Source organism: Panthera leo, chromosome A1 (assembly GCF_018350215.1).
Source record: "Panthera leo isolate Ple1 chromosome A1, P.leo_Ple1_pat1.1, whole genome shotgun sequence".
NCBI lineage: Eukaryota > Metazoa > Chordata > Mammalia > Carnivora > Felidae > Panthera > Panthera leo.
The window spans coordinates 138,953,984-138,977,502 of NC_056679.1; the positions used below are offsets into that span (position 1 = coordinate 138,953,984).

The window sequence follows — 23,519 nt, forward strand, 5'->3', positions numbered from 1 at the left end:
TTTATCAAGGAGCGGATCTCGAGGCTTCCCTCTTAGCCAGGGGAGCTGTGTGACTCGGTTGGTGCCCCTGAGTGAAAGGAAGCCGGCTGGAAGGTTTCCGGAAAATGTTTTGCTTTTCCGTTAAAAGAGATCCGTGAGGCTGATGCCTCCCCTTTCCCTCTTCATCCAGCCTCCATCGGAGATCACGATGCCTGAAGCTGCAGCAACCGACTTGCAGCTCTGAGGGGCAAGGCAGGAGAATCACAGTGACACCAGCCGTGACGTCATTAAACCACTGAACTGAGCCAGCAGCTGCCCACTGCCAGGCATGTCGGTAGGTGAGGAAAATGAGAACTTTTTTGCTGAAACCATCCTTGGCGTATCTGTCTTCCTAGCAGCAGCTGAATGCAGCCCCAATACAAAGGTCTTATGCTAAGACAATGTCCTTCGGGGCACTTAGGTGGCTCAGTCGGTTAAGCGTCCAACTTCAGCTCCGGTCATGATCTCGCAGTTCGTGGGTTCAAGCCCCGCGTCGGGCTCTGTGCTGACAGCTCAGAGCCTGGAGCCTGCTTTGGATTCTGTGTCTCCCTCTCTCTCTTTGCCTCTCCCCTGCTCATTCACACTCTTTCTCTCTCTCAAAAATAAGTAAACATTAAACAAAAAAATTTTTTTTGATAATCAAAAAAAGAAAATATCTTTCAATTTTGGATTATTACCTTTATAACTGGTAAAATCATATTTTAGATTATCACTAGAGAAATCTCAGTAATTTTTTTAATTGTCTTAGAGGGCACCTGGATGGGTCAGTCAGTTAAATGTGCAACTCTCAATCTCAGCTCAGGGTTGTGAGTTCAAGCCCTGCGTTGGACTCTGTGCTGGGCATGAAGCCTACTTTAAAAAAAGATTGCCTTAGAACTCATGCATCCCATCAAAGAGGCCTCTGATCCTCCTGCTCCATAAACTGCACTTGAGAGCTGAACCAGGCAAGAGAAGCAATTATGGCAAGAGTAAGACAGACAAGACATTGACTAGAAGAAAAGGGGCAACTCAAGAAAGTAAGAGGGGCACCTGGGTGGCTCAGTCCGTTAAGTGTCTGACTTCAACTCAGGTCCTGATCTCGCGGTCCGTGAGTTTGAGCCCCGCATCAGGCTCTGTGCTGACAGCTCAGAGCCTGGAGCCTGTTTCAGATTCTGTGTCTCCCTCTCTCTCTGCCCCTCCCCTGCTCACGCTCTGTCTCTCTCTCTCTCTCTCTAAAATAAATAAACATTTAAAAAACTAATTAAAAAAAAAAAAGTAAGTAAGAATGTGGGAGCTGGAACCTGGGCACACCTGGCATCCCTCTGGCAGAGAGAGAATGGTGGCAAGAAATCCATTTCTGCTCGGCCTATCCGCCCTTCACGCCAGACTGTAGCAGGCTGAACCACAGGGAGCCGTGTCTGTTGGTGTTGGTGAGGGCGTCGTGCAACAATTGGTCCCCTCCCTGGCTCCCAGCATGACAAGCCCAGAGCTTTCGCACGGGCCAATTGCACTTGTAACAGGCACTCATTAGATTCCCAGAGCGTTATGGAAGCTGAATACAAATTGAAGTCCACAGTCATTGACCCCGAGAGTTATCCTCTGCATGGGAATAGGAGAAAATCACTAGGAGGCCAAGAGGTGGAAAAGCAAAGCCAGAGGGGGAAAGGAGCCCATGCTAGACAAACCAGTCAGGTCTTCCGCTACCTCAAGAAGTCTTGCCTCTTTTAGTTCCGTATTTTGAAATGGAGTTCTACCTAAAGGAAATCCAACACATAAAAAAATCCAAACCTGCAAAACAAACTGGAAGATTGTGCACATTCTGGATGGAGAGTTCATTTTGCATAGTGCAGGGTTTCTTCATGACATGAGCCTATGCTTCAGGAATCGAACTCATCAGAATTCTTTAGCAGTGTGTCCATGTGTAATCAAAATACCCTTCATGCGTGCAAAGTGCTTCGTCCTTCGCAAAACACGTCCACAACATGCTTGCCCTCATGACCACTCTATTTAATCCTCATGGCAGCGCTGTCTTTGTGAAAAGAATAGATGTTACTTTCAAAATCGTATGTTTTTGTTCAAAGAGCCAATCTTCATTTGAAAAATAGATTTGTTTCCAGCTGATTGTAAAATTTGTATGTGCTCATTGCAGAAAATTGGAAAATACGGAAAGGTGGAAAAAAGAAAAAAAACCCTCCACACTCCAAAGAAAACCACCACGATTTTAAGGGTTTTTTTAAAAATAATCCTTTAAATTGAAACACAGTTGGCATACAACATTATGGTAGTTTCCAGAATACAGCAGGATTTGGTGTTTGTATATGTTGCAAAATGGTCACCATGGTAAGTCTAGTCACCACACATAGTACACAGTTTTTTTCTTGTGATGCGCACTTTTAAGATCTACTCTTAGCCACTTTCCAGTATGCAGTAGAGTATTATTAACTATGGTCCCCATGCCATACATTGTGCACCTTGCATTCTCATAAGGTTTTCTTTGTCTTTGCACCCTGCATGTTAGTTCCGCTTGGGCGTAATACTGGTTAGACCATTTTATTTTCTGCTTTTTTTTTTTTCCACCCAACATAACGTGCATATTATTTCAGGATGTTCTTCCTCTTAGTGTCATTTTTTTCACAACTGCACACTATAATTTGCTTCATTCTTGCCAGTAATGAAATACTTTGCCCATTTTGTTTCGGATCACCCTGCCCGTGTCATGCAAACAAAAATCTAAAACAACTTTGCCATTTTAAAATCTACCAGGCTAATCACTCTTCCTACTATTGAGTCTTTCCTCCTGTCATTCATTCTTTCATGGACCTCCGTCTATACAAATCTTTGTCTAAAACTATGGCAAACTTTTTCAGGCTCAGTGATCAGAGACGGACCTGGTTCTCCAAAAGAAATGAGTGTTTAAGGTGCTCAACTGCCAAAGTGCCTCTCCAAGCCTCATACCAATCTGCACTCCCCAAGTCCCCACTCACCAGCACTGAGTGGGTGTTTTTTTTTTAAATTTTTTTTTAACGTTTATTTATTTTTGAGACAGAGAGAGACAGAGCATGAACAGGGGAGGGGCAGAGAGAGGGAGACACAGAATCGGAAACAGGTTCCAAGCTCTGAGCCGTCAGCCCAGAGCCCGACGCGGGGCTCGAACTCACGGACCGCGAGATCGTGACCTGAGCTGAAGTCGGACACTTAACTGACTGAGCCACCCAGGCGCCCCTGAGTGGGTGTTTTAAAAATATTTATTTATTGGTGAAACACCATATCTCATTATGAGGTTAATTTGCATATCTTTGATCACCCCTCAGGTTGGTGCGTCTCTTCAGCAATTTATTCACCAGCTATATTTCATCTGTTATGAAGATTTGGTCCTAGGTCAGAGGCAAACCTCATTTTACTGCGAAGGGGGAAAAAAAAAAATGCTGGCAGAAGTTGAACTATTTCCCCAAGGCTACACAGTCATTAAAAGGGTTAAGTTGGGGGGGAATCCAGTGCAGGGTTTTTGAGGCCTGCTTAAGTAATCTCCCATCCCCACCACCACCGTGGTTGTTTTGGGTTCTTTTAACTCCTCAGTCTTACCTGCAATATCTAACAAAACAAGTGCTGTTGAAAGGACACGTTCCAAGTTCATTGCTTCTCTGCCACTTTACAAATGAGTGAAGGGAGGCCCACAGACTCACATGGGTGTCTGTTGCACCCTTAGAATCAACTGTTCAACTAAAATGGTAACCTGGTTCCGGGGGCCGGAGTGGCTCAGTCAGGCATCCCAGTCTTGATTTTGGCTCAGGTCATGATCCCAGGGTCGTGGGATTGAGCCCCGCATGGGGCTCCAGGCATGGAGCCTGCTTGGGATTCTCTCTCTCCTTCTCTCTGCCCTTCCCCTGCTCCCTCTCCCTCAGAAAGTAACATAAATAAATAAAAATTTTTAAAAAGGAAATGGGGGCCCCTGGGTGGCTCGGTCGGTTAAGCATCCGACTTCGACTCAGGTCACCACTTCGAGGTTCATGAGTGGTTGGTGACTTCGAGCCCCGTGCTGGGCTCTGTGCTGACAGCTCAGAGCCTGGAGCCTGCTTCAGATTCTGTGTGTGTGTGTGTCTCTCTCTCTCTGCTCCTCCCCCACTCACTGTCTATGTCTCTCTCTCTCTCTCTCTCTAAAATAAATAAATATTTAAGAATTTAAAAAAATAAAATAATGACCTCTTTCTGATTGTGTGCCGACTTCTCTTAGGCTTAAGACTTTAGATGCTCACAGCACAGAGATATTTTGTGTTGGAACTTACTGGGCAAGCTAGGAGCAAAACTGAGAAGACTCACGTCCAAGGAAAACCTGTTGGAAGTCAAGGGTTTCAAAGTCAGGAGTGGGGGTGGTTTACCACGAGGGACAACAGATAAATCCCACTCTCAGGTGAGGCACATTGACAGGGGAAAACAAATATCAGTAAATTATCTGTGAGAGCAAGCCCATTTCTAAAAGATCCAGATAGAGAAAGAACACAACCTCTGCTTTTTAAAGACGGATTCTTTTACAAAGGAGTGCTGAAGAAATGATGCTGATACAAGTTGTTGACCATGTGGCAAAGAATAAATTAGGTTCGGTCCTTCAGGCAACAGGCCAAAATCTGTTCTGGTTAGATTTGTGTTCAATATAGAAATGAAACCATTGGGGCGCCTGGGTGGCTCAGTCCGTTAAGCATCTGACTCCGGCTCAGTTCATGATCTCGCAGTTGGTGAGTTCGAGCCCCACGTCAGGCTCTGTGCTGACAGCTCAGAGCCTGGAGCTGGGTTCAGAATCTGTGTGCCTGTCTCTCTCTCTGTGCCCCTCCCCTGCTCATGCTCTGTCTCTGTCTCTCAAAAAATAAATAAATGTTAAAAAAAAATTTTTTTTTTAATGAAACCATTAAAAACACACAGTTAAGAAAAGCCTAAATCTGGAATCTGATTTCAAGGTGGCAAAGCCTCAAAGCCAAAGAAGGAAGACTCCATAAAGGAAAAGATTGAGGGAAAAGTTGAAAGCCTCTAAACAGGAGAGGGGAGAGGGAAGAAAACCTGACAAAACAAATAAAATGTTCCAGCTCATCATCCAAGTTAAAAGGCAAGTATCAAACCAGGAAAACACTGGCAACTCAAAGAGCAGACAGAGATTACCATCGTCACTGCAGGACCGTCACTAATGTGAGGACACCGCGTGCGTGCTAACAGAATGCTCGCATCCCATTAGGGGCAGACGGGGAGCTACACCCCTGAGCACTTTCTGCGGAACAGTTGGGACAGCACTTATTGAAATAAAGTCTTAAAGGTAAAAGCTCATACACTTTACTCCAGTAACTCTACTTCCCAGAAAGATTCAGAGAGCTGTAAAAACATTTTTGCATGAAGGTATCTGTCATAGATTATTTCTGGTAGTGAAGATCTCTGAAAAGTTTAAATGCCCGGTAAGGAACTAGTTCAGTAAAAATGGTCTAGCCTTGGGGAGCCTGGGTGGCTCAGTCGGTTGAGCGGCCGACTTTGGCTCAGGTCATGATCTCGTGGTCCGTGGGTTCAAGCCCCGCGTCGGGCTCTGTGCTGACAGCTCAGAGCCTGGAGCCTGTTTCGGATTCTGTGTCTCCCTCTCTCTGACCCTCCCCCGTTCATGCTCTGTCTCTCTCTGTCTCAAAAATAAATAAACGTTAAAAAAAAATTTAAAAAAAAATGGTCTAGCCTCCCAGACTCCTATTTTAAAAGGATACTTAATTAAAGAAAAAAAGTTCGTGGTGTGTGAAGTGACAAAACAGCATAGAGAGCATGATTATAATCTTATAAAAAGAAACATACGCAGGGGCACCTGGGTGGCTTAGTCAGTTGGGTGTCCACCTTCGGCTCAGGTCACGTTCACGTTGTTTGTGAGTTCCAGCCCCGCGTCCGGCTCTGTGCTGACAGCTCAGAGCGTGGAGCCTGCTTCGGATTCTGTGTCTCCCTCTCTCTCTCTGCCCCTCTCCTGCTCATGCTCTCTCTCTTGCTCTCTCAAAAAAAATAAATAAATAAACATTAAAACAAAATTAAAAAAGAAAAATACGTATATGAATGGTGAGTGGTAACAACTAGGTATAGTTACAATTTTTCGATTTTCGTCTCGTAATTTTCTGTGTTTTGCAGACTTCCTAACCTAAATAAGTAACATGCATGTGTTTGGTGGTGTCGGTTCCGGTTCCGGGAGAACCATCCCCCTCCCCCACCATACACATGTTTAAAACATCTTGTTGGAACCCCACAAAGGACTATAAAATCGAGACTACGCAGGTGGGTTCCCAGCTAAGCTTTCTTAATGAGAAATTGGGAAGGGTGCATAGCAAGTTTGATGAAATCATTTCTTCATAAAGCTGTAAATATTACAGAAGACACATAAGAACATAAACGGCTGCGTGATCAAAGACCCTGTGGAACAAATCCACTAGGAGTGAAGGGAAATTTATAGGCCGAATTCTTCTTCTTCAGCCAGCTCCCTGTGAGTGTCCAGTTTAATGACTGTTTAAGTTATATCCGCAATTTTCTGAGCCATTCACTTACTTTTCAAGTTTGTAAACCAACACATCAACAATTCCCAATCAATGGGATAGCATTTCTCCAGGGAGCTATGAACATATACCTTGCATTTTAAATGTAATAAAAAGCATGACTAAACATGCCTCTGTTCTTTATAACATAGAAGTACAACATCTGGTCATAAAAAAAAAATGCATTATACAGAGTTGTAAGGATGCCAGATACTTATTACAGAGAACTGTTTTATCCATTTAGCCCAATTTTCCAGATGTTTTATTACTTGGAGACAGGAGAATTGTTGAAGCTAGTGATTGAAGCCCATTTATTTCAGGGGGCTCGTCTGCAAGCCATAGGAAGCATTTCAGGGACAAGTAATTTATGACATGCTACAAGGCAATGCTTGAGGAGGGCTGTCATCTCTTCTGGTCACAAAAAATCCCAACAAAGGGCAAAATACCCTATTTTAAAAACACCCAGCTTCATTTGCAAAAAAAAAAAAAAAATGCCTCTTAGGCAAGCACTTAGTTGTCATTTCACATGCAAATGTTATGCACGTAATTGCAGCAATTTCCATAATAGTAGGTCAAGTTGACAGTGACAATGAAAATGGCCCAGGTTGGCTGTGATCAGAGGCCTGGTTCTCATTGTCTACATGCAGCAAAAGTCTCACTCAGACCAGTTGGAAGTCTTGTCCTCCTAAAGACAATGGGATCAGGTTCACCAGGAGCAGGTGTCACTTCCCCTGTCTTTTTTACCAACAAGTCCCCATCCTTACACACACACACACACACACACACACACACACACAACATACAAGGCTTGCAGAGCACTAGCCCTGGAGCATGCGTGGAGCTAGCCCTACCTGTCAATCAAAGTAGGATTTTGAGTGGGGAGGGGAATCTTTTTTAGCTTCCCCTCTCTCAAGTTAGCATCCCTGCCTTTGTTTCGCACTCAGGTAGGAAAAGGCTGTCAGGCATCTCAGAGATGTGTTCTCAGGCTAAAAGGGCCACATTGCAGACTGATCTGTGTCAATGTGTCTACAAGCGTTAGGCAATTTATTTGTTGTTTTTGTTATTCTTGTAAATGCTGGTAGCCTCTGGTATGACATACAGTGAGGTCTGTGTACCCTGTCCTGGACAACTTTGCCACCGTGTGTTTTATGACAATGAAAGGGAGTCTGAGACCAAATTCTGCTACATGTGCCAGTGTTTATTGACCTACTGGCATAAAAATGATCAGACGGTCCATTCTGGTGAGTTGGGGAAAGGTCCCATCTCTCTTCAGGTGTTCCAACTAGCTGTTTGCTTGAGAGGTTCTCTCTAAGGAGGAACAATAAATATTTTTACATCAGGATTAGCCAAATCTCTAATTGGGTCAGGAAACAGGCCTTGGGGACCAGGCAGAACACAGGGGCATGTCAACATCTGGGAGTCAAGCGCTGCTTCAGAGCTTTGGGACTGGGCTTGCTGGATTCTCAGGTGAGGGCACTAGGGCAGGTACGGTCTTTCTAGTCAGCCACAGCTTTCATTCTGTATGTCACCAGTGGGAAATCATTCCAATTGTTCCTTATGCTAGTCAACTAGAATTCTCTCATTACATTTCAAACAACAATATTCAAATCTGTAGTAGTTCTGGGGTATATCTTCCTGATTAGGGTACTTCAGGGACTCACTTATCATCCCTAAGGTGTTGCTTTCTGATTAGGGGCCCTCAAATGCTACCTGTTTCCACATGCATCACACTGTTATATACTGGATCATATTAAGCTAAATTATCCCCAGTTATTTGACGTCCGCTATCCACAAAGGGCAGAATGAGAAGGGACAAAGGTTCTCAAAGGACAGACTCCTGTCCTATTGCCCCACAAAGGGGCGGAGCCTGGCGCTTTGATATCCAGCCATAAAATGTCTTGACTGTGACCCGCACAGGCAGGGTTACCTCAAGGCGACAGGGATCAGTTACCCGGGGGGGGGGGCGGCAAGTGGTCTCAAGAGTGGCTGCAAAGTGTCTCTTCCAGCAGCTACTCTTGTTTTTCCTCTTTTGCACACTTTGTTCTTTGATTTTGAATTCTGCTTGGCACTTCTCAGTCCTCATTCTGTTTTCTTCTTTACAGCTCCTTTATAACTTCTTATTCAACTTCCTTCTAGATTGCGGGCTGTGGGGGGAGGGACGCAGCTCTTCCAGATTCAGGCTTCAGCAGCAGAGGCTGCCACTTTCGTCACCAACTAAGAGCGTTTCTTTCTTTTCTTTTTTAAGTTTGAGCCAGCCAGGCGCTCCTAGCGGCTAAGAGCATTTCAGAGAGACAGCCTACCTCAGTGGGAAGAGACCGGAGACCGAGAACATGTGGTTAGGCCAAATGGAGTTCAAATCCCACCCCTCAAACTTCCTCATCTGTAAAATGAGCCTAAATTTCTGTACCTTGTCATAAGGATTTCAGAGACTGTGTGTAAAGATTCTGATAAAAGCAGGGCTTTTAAAACGATAGTTCTTAGGCCCCAGGAGCCTCTTGCTGTGAGCAGAGCACCCATAGGGACACATGCACACAAAAGTCAGGATCAGGCAGAGGTAACTAAACTGTAATTCATTAAGTATTCTAATTATCTTTAATCTTGAGTAATTTAATCTATAAAGGATTGAATCTCATCTCATTCTTTTTTTAATTGTACACATTTTTGAGTGCAGCAAATAAGGTTGAACAGTTGTCCATATGTTCAGTAACTGAGTGCGTTTCCTTATTTGGACACATGGCCTCTGGCAATTTTTCTTTAGAATGTTTATTGCTCTGCATGATGCCATTAGTGGCTGTATTTGCCACAATGTTTTTTAAAGTTCAAAGAGCACCTTTTGTTTTGGATTACTTTTCTGACATGCAAAAGTTTAATACGTTTTTTTTTAAACTACTGATTTGCTTCCTTTATGAGCATCACCCAAATCTAAGCTAAAAAGGAGACAGTCCTCCGTCTCCAAAGATTTAATCAATATTCACTCTCAATTTCTTCTAGGCTTTTATTTTTTTAAATGTTTTTTAATGTTTATTTATTTTTGAGGCAAAGAGACAGAGCAAAGCGGGGAAGAGGTAGAAAGAGAGGGAGACACAGAATCCAAAGCAGGCTTCAGGCTCTGAGCTGTCAGCACAGAGCCCGGCATGGGGCTCAAACCCACGAACCATGAGATCATGACCTGAGCTGAAGTCGGATGCTGAACCGACTGAGTCACCTAGGCACCCCTCAATTTTTTCTAGGTTTTTAAAACTAACTTCATCAATACATCTGGAATTGATTTTGGGAAGGCTGAGATAAAGACCTGAATTGATTTTTCCTCCAAGCTTATCAATTATTCCTATACCATTTATTGACAATACTTTTCTGCCTTAATCTGTGATACCTTCTTGACAGCATATATTAAATTCTTACATCTAATAAGGTCCACATCGGGGCCATCAATTCTGTGATATCAACCTGTTTGCCTCTTCCTAGAGCGACAACCCACTAACTGCAGAATGTTAAAAAAAAATTTTTTTTAACGTTTATTTATTTATTTTTGAGACAGAGAGAGACAGAGCATGAACGGGGGAGGGTCAGAGAGAGGGAGACACAGAATCCGAAACAGGCTCCAGGCTCTGAGCTGTCAGCACAGAGCCCGACGCGGGGCTCGAACTCACAGACCATGAGATCATGACCTGAGCCGAAGTTGGACGCTTAACCGACTGAGCCGCCCAGGCGCCCCAGACTGCAGAATGTTAATAAGCAGAGTTGGGGGTTGGGGGCGATGAATAGGGTCAAGGAGGCTGGCAGAGAAGAGAGGGAAGGACTTCCGGGGCAGACAGTGGCATTGGAGCATAAATAGGGCAAAGGGGAAGGTCGAGGCCTCATAAAAGGGTGAACAGTAGATACCTCAGTTTGGCTGGAGATGAGGGAAATAAGGGACTGGGGAGAAGAATACATGGGAACGTAGAAAGGGATGCAAAGTGTGACGGGCTGGGGCCCCAGGTCAACAAGAAACTGCCCTGTGTAGTGCTATAGGGATATGTAATTCGGGAACGCATCTTATTGCTGTCCTTAAGAGCTAAGGAGGTGCACAGAAACACTGAAGATAAAATGCCAGCTGTAAGAAGGGGTGACAATGCCACAAGAGCATCCTCAACAAAGCTCCAGGGCCATGAGACTCATCCTACCCAGATGTGACCTCACTTCTGCCAAATCTCCGGAGGACTAGAAACAATCCTACATGTTTACCACCCAATGAAGGGTAAAACCAATTGTGGTATATCCATACAATGGAGTATGACTCCACAATACATAGGAATCAACCACTGATACATGCTACAATATGCATGAATCTCAAAATAATTATGCTGAGTTTAAAAAAAAGATCAAAGAAGACAACATACGGTATGATTTCTTTAAAATTCTGGACCATTCAAACTAATCTATGGTGATAGAAAGCTGATCAGTTGTTTGGATGGAAGATGAGGTGAAGGGGGGCCAGAGTGGGGAGGACAGGGCAGGAGGAAGGGGTTGCAAAAGGGCCAAAGGAAACATTTTGGGGTGGTAGATATGTCCATTATCTTGATTGTGGTGATGGCTCCACTGTTACATAAAAATTACCAAATTGCACAAAGTGTGTGTGTGTGTGTGTGTGTGTTTATAATGTCAGTTATATATATATATATACATATACAATTATATATAATTACATATATATATTATATGTCACTTATACATTCAATAAAGTTGTAAAAAAATTCCTAAACTCCCAAGATGAGCTTGGTACACAATGAGGCTGTGAACCCCTAGATATTTGAGCTGCTTCCTGGTTCTCAGACTCTGTCTGTTCATGATGGGAGGGTTCGTGGTGGATATTAGGGAAGTATTTTCTTGTCGTGGAGTCCAGCGCCTTCGAAAGTCCAGGTAGTGGCCACTCCTTTACTGTAGGTCATCCCTGACTCTCTCCTGGGACTCAGGGCTGATGAGGTCTGTGCGGTTTGCTCTTGTGAGTTTCCCATCTGATCTGTTTCTGGTGTTGCAGAGGATGCAATGTTTGTTCTCAGGGCATACCCCCACCCTAACCCTCTCTGGCCTCGTGACGGGTTAACCCATCAGAGGGGGTGGCCATGCATTCCTCACCTCCCTGCCTGTGGTATACCTGTGGGCCAATTAGGCTACATGCCCCTCTGCTCAGATGGGGCAGCCCTCCAGGGCAGCCCATGGCTCCCTTATCTAACAGGCACGTCTGCAACAAAAGGAAACAGTTCCTGTTCAGTGCCCTCCTGGAGGCTCCTGACTGAGCTTTCTGGTCCTTCACACAGCACAGCACACAGTGCTTCATGCCAACACTGCCCACAGCACTTCTGCGAGCTCCAGCTGCCTTCGAGTCCCAGTGAGAAGTGAACCCTCATTCCACGCCCTCACGTTTTCTCGGTGTCAACCTCACGTTTTCTCGGTGATTCTTTCGGGGTCTCCCAGCCTCTGAAGTAACAGACGACTGAATGCCAGCCTCCAACCCCCAAGAACTTGGCTCTCCCCGGGAAGACAAACTGTCCCACCTCTCTCTAGACCTCGTCATGTGGGAGGGCAGGGCAGGCGGACATGTAGACCCGGCAGTGATGCCCTCCCAGGAGAGCCTGCACCTGTTCACCTGTTTAGCTAGTGCCAAGTCTTCTTACCTAAAGGACTGTCCTCTTGGTCTGCCTGACTCACTGACATACATCAAATTAAGCCCCTTTGCCATTACAGTTCCCAGTCCCACCCGGTTCAGATTGCTGCATCGTGACGTCTCACATACCAAGACAAATTGTGGAGGGTGAGAGGAGGGTAAAGCAGGGATGTTTTGGGGAAGAGTGGGAGACAGGCAGTTGCCAACATGACCTTTACCCTCAATATGGAGAACTGGTTTTAGAAGTCTTCTGTTACCTTCTTGTGGATCTTGGTCTTTTGTGGCATGGCAGCAGCCTTTGGTCACCAAATGCTTCCAGATGGATTTGGGATTTTGTTTGTTTAGCATCTTGGTAGTTGGTCTGCATGAGCAGATTAAATGAACAGCCAAGTTGTGTAAATACTGCTCATCAGTGGAGGAAGGCGAAGGTGGAGTGTTGGAGGAGAGAGTGAGCCTAGTTTCCCACCGGGCGGCATTGTTAATAGATCAGGGAGTGAGAGATTGTTTCTACAGCTCATCTTAGCAAAACAGGAGGAAATACTTGCCAGTTGCCAGAGCAGATTTAACTCAAACCCTCTGGCCCTTCTGGAAGAGCCCAGTTTAGTACTCGCATGCCAAACGGAGCTCAGCCTCCGTTTTCAGGACTGCGGTGACAGAATACACAAATATTTCAGGATTGTTTATGGATATGCCTTGAGAGCAGAGAAATGTGGTCAGAGGGAAGCTCTCCATCCAATATCAGGAGCTTCCTCCTTGCCACAGGCTACTCATGCTTTTTCAGGAGTTAGGCTGCTTTGCCCACCTGTCTGCCCAGGTCCTGGGCTGTCTGTCCTCAACCAATTGTATCACCTTTCTGAGGGCGCTAAATTTGCTCACTCAGCACCCATCCATTTCAACCTCCTTCTAGTATGTCATCCTACAGAGGTTTTTCTTGCTCTCTGAAAGTAGAGCATTCCTATGAAAACTTTCATAAGTCCAAATGGCGTAAAGTGAAGAAGCAATTAGCATTAACTTACGTGGAAAAATTGGGGGGCATTCCCAGACCCAAAAAAAAAAAAAACCTGTCTCTTGGCTTTTCTGATACCTTTCGAGAAAAAACACGGACCTCACAGACACGTCAACCCTATGTGGGCTTAATGCTGAGATGCTGAGTGTAGTTCCCTGGGAAGGAGCTTGGTGGCGCCATTCTCGCTGCTGCTGGGGGTGAGCTCAGCCTCCATGAAACGCTCGCTGCAAAACAAACGCCGAATGCTGTTTTTGCTTTTCGCCTTTTTTCATAAAAGAGAAAATCCTCTTTGAATTTCTTTCTGTTAGTGACAATAGGTCCTAATGTAGGTCTCTCATAACAGCAAGTTGTCCGAAATGTGAACTTTCAAAAAGTGGGGACACCTGTATTACACAGCCTAGAAACTATCCTTGCTCTGGGATTCCATGTTCTTTAGTGTCTGCCCATTCACTGTGGTACCTTGAGAGCTGAACTCAGAAGTGAGTTAAGTGAAGACAGGGGGGCCTGGGTGGCTCAGTCAGTGAAGTCTCCGACTTTGGCTCAGGTCAATCTCCTAGTTGGTGGGTTTGAGCCCCGTGTCAAGCTCTGTGCTGACAGCTCTGAGCCTGGAGCCTGCTTTGGATTCTGTATGATCCCTCTCTTTCTGCCCCTCTCCCACTTGCTCTCTCTCTCTCTGTCACTCAAAAGTAAATAAATGTTTAAAAAAAATTTTTTTTTTTAAAGTGGAGACAGAGACAGTGCATGAGGTATCCCTTTTACTGGTAAAGATTGGAGCTGAACTGGAGGGCTTCTAGAATTACAGCTGTAGTAAAGTCTTCTCCATCAGGTATTTGGCTCTCTAGTCACAAAGGAGCAGTTGCTGGAGGAAATTTGGCCAAGAGTCAAGTTATTCAGCTCTCACAAGATTCTATGAGCCTCTGTACCTGCGGTTAATATCCTGTACTCTGATACCCTGGAGTTAATTGATTTCTGCTAAAGCTAGCTGGAGTGGATTCTGTGCCCTACAACTAAACCTTGAATGACTAATAAATAGTCCGCCCACAAGCCTCGGTTAGAACTATAAATTTCCTGAATGCCTCTTCCCCCCTCACTCCCCATGGCTAATTGATCCACAAATATCATCTAAATAAGTTGTTTTATTTATTTTATATTTTTTAACGTTTATTTATTTTTGAGACAGAGAGAGAGAGAGAGAGAGAGCATGAACGGGGGAGGGTCAGAGAGAGGGAGCCACAGAATCTGAAACAGGCTCCAGGCTCTGAGCTGTCAGCACAGAGCCCGACGCGGGGCTCAAACTCACGGACCGCGAGATCATGACCTGAGCTGAAGTCGGACACCTAACCGACCAAGCCACCCAGGCGCCCCTAAATAAGTTGTTTTAAAGAAAGAATTATTATGACACTTGCTAAAATGGTAAGGAAGACTTTATTCAAGACGATTGCGATAGGTGTCAAAACTACCAAGAGAGATTGGGATCAACTCTGAATACAACAAAGACAGCTATGGGTTTATGGGTTTATAGCCAACAAGCAAAATTGGGGTGGGGGCATCACTGGATGGAAAATTACTAAAAGGAAACATCAGGAGTAGTAGAGATTCTTGCTAAACCAACCTAGCAGGGTTCTTGTCGAAGGAGGCCCGGGTGATGAGATATCAAGTGCGGGGGGGATTCTTGATGAATGGACTTACCAGGATTCTTGCTAGAAGTGGGCTCTGCTAGGCAAGAAGGGGGCTCGAAAAGGCCTGACCAAAGTTCAAAGAGAGTCTCTCTGTCAGTTGATAGATGAAAATGTGCTCAGCACGGGACAACAAGAGGCTGTACCAATTCTCTTTCTCTTCCCCATTTTGCTAACATCTTAGGTCGGGCTGGGAGGGAGGCCAAAGCTCAGTGATTGAAGTAACTGAAGGTCAGGGTGCCCGGGACAGGGCCATACCAAGGAGGAAGTGATGTGGTCAGAGACCTGGGTGGTGACAGATTCTGTGCCATCGTGTGCATCGTGTTAGGGAACTTGTATTTTCTTCTAGGGGCAGTGGGAAACAAGCCACTGAAGTGTCGTGAGGAAGGAAGTGACATGACTTCATTTACATTTTACAAAGAAGATTTTGGCAGCTGTTTCCACTCGGTTGAGGTAGGGGTGAGGCTGGTGGGATGAACAGCCAGTGGAAAGATCTTTCCAGGCCAATCTACCTCATTCTTTTGTCATTTCTGGGGAGAAATTACAGGGGTGGAGAGGGAGAGGGATTCTATTAACATAAGCAATGAAAGATTGAAAGGCCTAGGAACATGCCTAAGAAATAAGAAAGTCCATGAAAAGTAGTCTATGAGACTCTGGAGACAAGCATAAAACAACTTCAAAAATTAAGAGAAATTATTTCCAAGCTGGAAGACTCAGTGATGTCAGTTCTCTCCCAACTGACCTACAGAATCAGTGCCATTCCAATTATATTCAACAACTTTCCTGAACCTTGGCAATCAAGCCTTTAAGTTTATGTGGAAGGAAATATGATTAGAAATACCCAGAAGTCTTAGAAATAAGAACAATGTATACGTATGCCCTTCAAGATATCAAAGCATAATTCAAAATTACAGCGATTTAAACTTTTTTTTTAAGGTTTATTTATTTTTGAGAGAGAGACAGAGCACGAGTCGGGGAGGGGCAGAGAGGGAGACAGAATCCAAAGCAGGCTCCAGGCTCTGAGCTGTCAGCACAGAGCCTGATGTGGGGCTCAAACTCATGAACTGTGAGATCATGACCTGAGCCGAAGTCGGACACTTAACCGACCGAGCCACCCAGGCACTCAAAACTACATTGATTTAAATAGCATAATACTTTAGCATAATACATAATACATGCATAATAGCATAATACAATGATTTAAATAGCATAGCACTTGGCACAGGGAAAGATACGTAGGCCCACAGAACAGAGACCCCCAAACAGAATGAACACATCTTGGTGCAAATTGTTTTAAAATTACAGGATGTATCTTAAATCCGTGAAGAAAGAATGGCCTGTTCAATAAATGGCCTTTTGACAATTGACTATCCATTTGGGTGGAAAAAAAGCTACAGCCTTACTATGCACAAAGATAAACATCAGCTGGAGTGTAGTAACCTCCTTAAAAACAAAACTATAAAAGCATTAGAAGAAAATAGGAGAATTTTTATCATCTTTGAATTCTAATCAAGTTTTGAAGCTGTAAAATGAAAACTGACAAATTAAACAAAACAAAACAAAAAAAGGTAAAACCAATTTAAGACAAAATACCACACGAGATAAAAGACAATGGAGGGATGGGAAAAGATGTGTGCAATATACAGGAGAGATTATTATCTATAATTTAACAACCACGCATACAAATCACTAAAGAAAGAAAACAACCCTAAGGATAGGAAATAGCTCTTACTACAAGAATATGCAAAATGGCCATGTTTTTTTTCAACCTCGCAAGTAATAAAGGAACTACAGACTAAAACCATTGATAAAATTGAAAACGATTAATAGTATTGTGATATGAACACTCTCCTACACTGTCACCTGTTTTGGAGAGAAATTTGGCACCATCTATCAAAATTTTATTTGTATGCATCTTTTAAGGTGTTGTTACTTTCTCACATGACAGTAGATTAAAAAAAAAATCATTTTGATCCCTGGAAGTAAGGCGTGGCCATGACGAACACCTAAAATGTGGGAGTGACTTTGGACTCAGGCAGTGGACAGAAGCTGGAGTGATTTTGGAGACAGGGTTTGTGAAAGCATGATGGGCCTGGAAAAGACCGTTAGTGGAAGGACATAGACCAGAGGAGGCTCACTTATGGGAGAGCAAGGAAAACCTTACTGGAAACTGGAGGAAATGTGATCCTTGTGACACTGGCAGAAAGATCACGATGGCCTTCCATGATGCAGAGAGTGGAAGATGCGCCTGCTAATGAATATGGGGTCTAACTAAGGAGATTTCCAGCTAGAATATTCAAGGTGCCGTCCAGGTGTATCTTTCCACTATACTAAAGTATGAGAGGAGCAAGGTAAAGGAAGGAAGGACTGTGAAACATAAAGCAGTCAAGGCTTAATTGGGTTTTTTTTAAACAATTTTAAACCACATTTTCTAGGCAAGGCAGCCAGGGGAAATGAAGACTTGGCTTTCAGGCAGAGATGGATCCCAGGTTCTCTCAGGAAAACATGGTCTAAACACGAAACCAGGGGCGCCCGGGTGGCTCAGTCGGTTAACGTCTGACTCTTGATTTTGGCTCAGGTCATGATATCACAGTCCGTGTGTTCGAGCCCTGGGTTGGGCTCTGCACTGGCAGTGCAGAGCCTGCTTGGGATTTTCTCTGTACCTCTCTCTGCCCCTCCCCACTTGTGTTCTCACGTGCTTTCTCTCAAAATAAATAAATAGACTGGGGCACCTGGGTGGCTCAGTCGGTTAAGTGTCCACCTTCGGCTCATGTCATGATCTCGTGGCACGTGAGTTCGAGCGCCACATCAGGCTTTGTGCTGACAGCTCAGAGCCTGGAACCTGCTTCAGATGCTGTGTCTCCCACTCTCTCTACCCCTCCCCTGCTCACGGTCTGTGTACGTCTCTCTCTCTCAAAAATAAATAAACATTTAAAAAAATAAAAAAATAAGGCAAATCTTAAGAGACTTAAAAACTGAAAATAAACTGAGGGTTGATGGGGGGGTGGGAGGGAGGGGAAAGTGGGTGATGGGCACTGAGGAGGGCACCTGTTGGGATGAGCGCTGGGTGTTGTAGGGAAACCAATTTGACAGTAAATTTCATATTTAAAAAAATAATAAATAAGTAAATAGACTTAAAAAAATAAACATGAAATCTAGGTTGTGAATATAAAATCCCTTAAGACCTCAGAAAGATCTATTGTGGTGTCTCAGAGTATCTGACAATGAGACAAAAGGTCATTTAAATATTTTAACACTTTGTCGGACAGATCCTCTCAAACAATAGGGTTTCTAAGAATCCTGTTCCCAGCAGCTGCCCACAGTAGCGAAAGGCACATATTGAAGATTTGGTGCATATAGCTTTTGTCTAATGGCATGAACCTCAGTGAGATTCACAGAGAATCAACAATTAAAAAAATTTTTTTAATGTTTAATTTTGAGAGAGAGACAGACAGAGACAGAGCATGAGCAGGGAAGGGGCAGAGAGAGAGAATGAGACACAGAATCTGAAGCAGGCTCCAGGCTCTCAGCTGTCAGCACAGAGCCCAACATAAGGCTCGAACGCACAAACCGCGAGATCATGACCTGACCCGAAGTCGGACGCTCAACCGACTGAGCCACCCAGGCGCCCCAGAGTTAACAATTTTTAACAGAAATGTATCAGCAGAAATGCTACCAGTTTGAACTGAGAAACAGTTGGAAAAGTGACAGATGAAATGACATCTTTGGACCTGCAAATTTCTACAAGAAATCTACTCAGGTGCAACCACATACTACTTTCCAAGAACAAGGAAAAATGACTCAAGGCAGAACCCAAAGCCAGACACTGGAGTCAAGAGTCATAGAGAATTACTTTGAATCTTTGACTCCTTATCAATTTGCTTGGCGGGCTTTGGGAATTGCTATAAACCCCTCAGTGCTTCTCATTTTCCCTCTTTTGAACAGAACCGTCTCTGTTGGTTATTCTAAGTCTGTCCCACCATCGTATTTTACATGTGTGGGGGTACAGATAACTTGTCTCTAGATTAAGAGACTCTCTTGTCTATAGATTCACAGAAACTGTACTTGAGGATATTTACGAATACATTTAGGAGCCTCATCCATGCTTAGTACTAATTTAGATGCCAACATTCTGAATTTCATGGAAATGTTCTAAAAGGATGAGACTTTGGGGGTTCTTTGGAGGAAGGGGATACGTTTTGTATGTGGGAGGAATATAAACAATTTGTGGTCAGAGGGTAGACTCCTCCCTTGAAAAAGTGTAGCCTTGGGGCTCCTGGGTGGCTCAGTCGGTTAAGTGTCCGACTTCGGCTCAGGTCACGATCTCACGGTCTGTGAGCTCGAGCCCCGCGTGAGCCCCGCGTTGGGGTCTGTGCTGACAGCTCAGAGCCTGGAGCCTGTTTCAGATTCTGTGTTTCCCTCTCTCTCTGCCCCTCCCCCATTCATGCTCTGTCTCTCTCTGTCTCGAAAATAAATAAACGTTTAAAAAAAAAATTAAAAAAAAAAAAAGAAAAAGTGTAGCCTAATTTCTCTCCCCTTGAACATGGCTGTGGTTACTAACTGACTTCTAAGGGATTGAATATGGTGGAAGCATCCTGACAAGAGGAAGCCAAAGAAAGGTGTTGTGGCTTCCTTATTGTTCTTTTTATTTTATTTTATTTTTTTATTTTTTATTTTTTATTATATGAAAACCTTATTGTTCTTGTTCTCGCTCGGTTCACTTGGCCTTGGGGAAGCCAGCGGCCATGTTGTAAATATGCACAATAAACCTTATGGACTCACGTGACAAGTAACTGAGGACTTCAGCCAACAGCCAGTAAGTAACTCCTGTCTCTTGCCAATAGCCATGTCGGCTAGCTTAGAATCACTTAGCCTCCAGCATTAGCCAAGCTTTTAGAAAAATGGCTTCAGATGATCGCAACCTCATGAGAGACTCAGCCAGCCTCACTCAGCGAAGATTCCTGAATTCCTGATCCACAGAAATTGTGAGGTATCTGTTATCTTATCATGTATTATTTGTTGTTTTAAGCTATGTTTTGCAGTAATTTGTTGCACAGCAATAGATAGCTAATACACAAGGCGAAGTTGCCATTGAAGAAATGGCAATTGCAACAATATGAATTGGAGATTGAACCTTGGAGAAATTATGCTGTTAGCCTTCAATTAACGGTAAGAAGTGGCAGTGAAGATGAATATTGCAAATTAAGTTTGTATAAATTATAAGAAGAGGGACTAATAAGGTGGCACTGGTGCTTCCTGTAATGGAATAACTATATTTTAAGCATGCCCCACAAATCCTCTTTGAAGTCTTTTCTTATAGGTAGGTCTTCGCCAAAATTTTCAGAATTCTTACTATAGCACATATGTGGTTTGGGCTTGCCTAGTATCCTTTTCTCTTCCTTCGGGTAACAGATCACTTTGTTAAAAAACAAAACTCAACAGAGTAAATTTTAAGATCTAATTGTCTTTATTAAGTGATTCATGAATTGGGCAGCATTCCCATGTAGCAAAGTAGTGGGGAGCTCCACTGAGCTAAATAAGAGAAACGTTTTTTAAGGCAAGAGGCAGGGGGAGGGTGGCGCACCTGGGTGGCTTAGTTGGTTAAGAGTCCGACTCTTGGTTTCGGCTCAGATCATGATCTTAATGGTTCGTGGGTTCGAGCCCGCACTGGGCTCTGTGCTGAGATTCTCTCCCTCTCTCTCCCCTCTCTGTCTCTGCCCTTACCCAGCTTGTTCTCTCTCTCAAAATAAATAAACAAAAATTAAAGCAAGAGAGGGCATTAAAAAGAAGAAAAGAATTTGTTAGCAAGGAATACTCTGTTTAGGCAAGGTTGTGCTCCTTAGGAGAGTATATGGGGTCTACCAGTAAATTTCCTAGTATTGACCATAAAATTCCATGTTGATTGGTTAAAGGTTACATTCCTGGGGAGTTGAAATTGTATTTAGGTTAGGTATTAAGTTTTGGTTTACTGACTTGGGGCTTTAACCTAAGTGATGCCATTTTGGGACTGCAGTTTGTTTGTTTTTGTTTTAATTTATTTTTTGAGAGAGAGGGAGAGAGAATCCCAAGCAGGCTCCGTAGAGTCAGCGAAGAGCCAGGTGGGGGGCTTGAACTCATGAACCTGAGCAGAAGTCAAGAGTTGGACACCCAACCAACTCAGCCACCCACATGCCCCCGTAGTTTTCTCTTCAATAACCTCTTCTTTGGGGAACATCAGCACCCTCCATCCCATGTTGGGTCATATAACTTAACTCCTTTGCCTTAGGTGTGCTATCAAACTTGTCAGTTGGGATCCTTTTTCAGGACTGACGGGGATGAGTAAGGGGCATAAGCTTCCCTGAGGGGTTGTCCTTGCCACCCAAGAAGAGGGCTATCATGAAGAGCCGGTCTGACAATGAAGCCAATATGGAGAAAAAATGAGTTGAAAAATAGAGGAATATAAGCAGGGGAGAGGGGAAAGGGGAAGGAAAGAGGGAGAGAGATGTCATTTGAACCCTTGCCACACTGGACCTAATGACATTGTTTCTGCTTGCTTCTAGATCTGCTGTTTTATCTCCAAAGATGCAGAGAGGCCTGCCACAATAAACATTGAGGCTGCTCTCAGGAATTCTCTATAAACGGAATTACTTTTTTTTCTTGAATGGGGATGGGAGTTTCCAGGCTGTCAGATACTTAGGGCTGAGTCACCGTAGCATGCTACCCAATTTCCTATTTAGCAATCTTATTCTAACATTGTTTTATTCATTAACCTTTTGAACCTGACTTATTTAATAGTTGAATAAAATATTTGACACATTTTTGTTCTATTTTGTAACTGTCACGGTTATAATTTCTTCGAAAATGGCAGTGTGGCAATATGAATCGCTCATTATAATACACTGCCTGTTTGTATCATCTGCCTAATTAACTGGGCCCCCGGCGTCCCCGTGAAGTCTCGCGAAGTCCTCCGCCAAGATCCACTGAGGAAACCTTTTGCCTAATTTTGAACCCCCCACCTGCTGACAAGTCTGCCCCCGGGGGTTCCGACGGGAGGCTACGGTTCAAGCTGAACGGCGGTCAGGGGCGGTCTGGGCTGGGGCGCAAGCCTCCGGAGCCCCCGCCGCAGGAGCCCCCGCCGGCCCAGCCCCGCGCCGCGTTTCCCGGGGCCTCCCCTCCGGTCGGGTCGGGTCGGGTCGGGCGGGGCGGGGCGCGGAGGGCGGCGGGGCGGTCCCACAGGCCGGGAGGCGGGCCTGGGCGGGGCGCGCCGTCAGCTGACTCCGCCGCCCCCGCGCTCGGCGCTTCCTTCTCGGGGTCCGGGCGGAGGTCAGGTGCGCGGGCTGAAGCTCCCGTAGACCTGGGCCGACCGGCCATGCGGCACCGCGGGTTGGGGCTGGCGGCGCTGCTGGCGCTGTTGGCGGCGCTGGCTCCGCGCTCCTCCGCCGCGCCGGAGCCGGCCCTGTGGCCTATGCCGCTCTCGGTGAAGACGTCTCCGCGCCTGCTGCACCTCTCCCGCGACAACTTCTCCATCGGCTACGGCCCCTCGTCCACCGCCGGCCCCACCTGCTCCCTCCTGCAAGAAGCTTTTCGGCGGTGAGCGCTCCCTGCGCGCTGCGGGGCGGAGGCGGGGCCAACCCCCTGGGGCGCTGGGCCGGCGCGGGGGGCGAGGGGAGGGGAGCGCTGCGCGCCTCTTGTCACCCTCGCGACCGTACGCGTGCGTTTTTCCCCGTTCAGCAGATAAGGAACCAGTGCCGAGCTGGCCCGTGACCTCGCCAAAGGGACAGGTCTAGAAGGTGGGAGAGCCGGCTCAGACAGCCGCTGAAACCCAAGCTCTTCCCCTCCCCATCCTGCCTGCTAAGGGACTTCCCGGGCATTCTGGAACCCTGGTTTGCGTGCGGGATACTGAGGGGGGAGGAGTAGGCTGCTCAGAATCTGTGCCCAGCTTCGCCTTGGAGGGGAGAGTAGGGCGGATGGAGGGGCTGGAGAGTGGCAGCTTCTTACGTGAAGAGAATTCTAGGAGGAAAATGAGTGCTTAATGCTTGACACCAGAACTCCCAAGTTGGTTGCCGTCTGCAGTCTCCCCACCCCACTGGCCAAATCAGGTAACAGTTCAGAAGGCAGAAAGTCCTCAGGTTGGAGCATTGCCCAAAACTCCCCAAGTCTGTTTCTTAGGAAATGTTCCATGCTTTCATCTAATTACTTCCATGTAATAGGTTCATCGCAGTCTCTGCTTGTCTTTTCCCAGCAAGTCATGTGCTGGCTCTCCCCGCTTCCTGTTCTGGAGCTCACCACATTTCCACGTCTGCCACCTCTTTGGCTACAGACGGGGTGAATCAGGGGATGAGGAGGCAGCCGACAGCCTGGCTTTGCTGGCCACACCACACAGAAGGCTGATTGCACTTGGGGAGGTGTTTCAGCAGCCTTTCTTTGGTGTCCCCTCACCGTGAGACCTGTGTAGGCTGGAGTCTCCTGAAGGCCTGGAGTTCAGGAAAGGAATGTAATTTGGTGCTGGCTAGGAAATATTTTAAAAAAACAAACACGCTTACCATGTTTGCTTTGGGACTCAGTGTCTAAAATTGTATTTTCCTTCTGTGCCATACTGTTAGTAAAACGAGGACTGGGTGATAGGCTTGAAATGACGAGGATTATGGCAAGAGAGCAAGGAAGTCAAGTTGACAGTGGTTGGA

At 45.3% G+C, this 23,519-nt stretch overlaps 1 protein-coding gene across 1 annotated transcript in view; it reads left to right on the plus strand.

The window, feature by feature from the left end:
* HEXB (hexosaminidase subunit beta) overlaps window positions 1-23,519 on the plus strand; it is a 74,402-nt gene that overhangs the window by 20,917 nt on the left and 29,966 nt on the right. Inside the window, exon 3 of the mRNA XM_042955878.1 lies at window positions 21,789-22,425. Coding sequence (XP_042811812.1) covers window positions 21,789-22,425 — 637 coding nt within the window. The remainder of the gene's footprint in view (window positions 1-21,788; window positions 22,426-23,519) is intronic.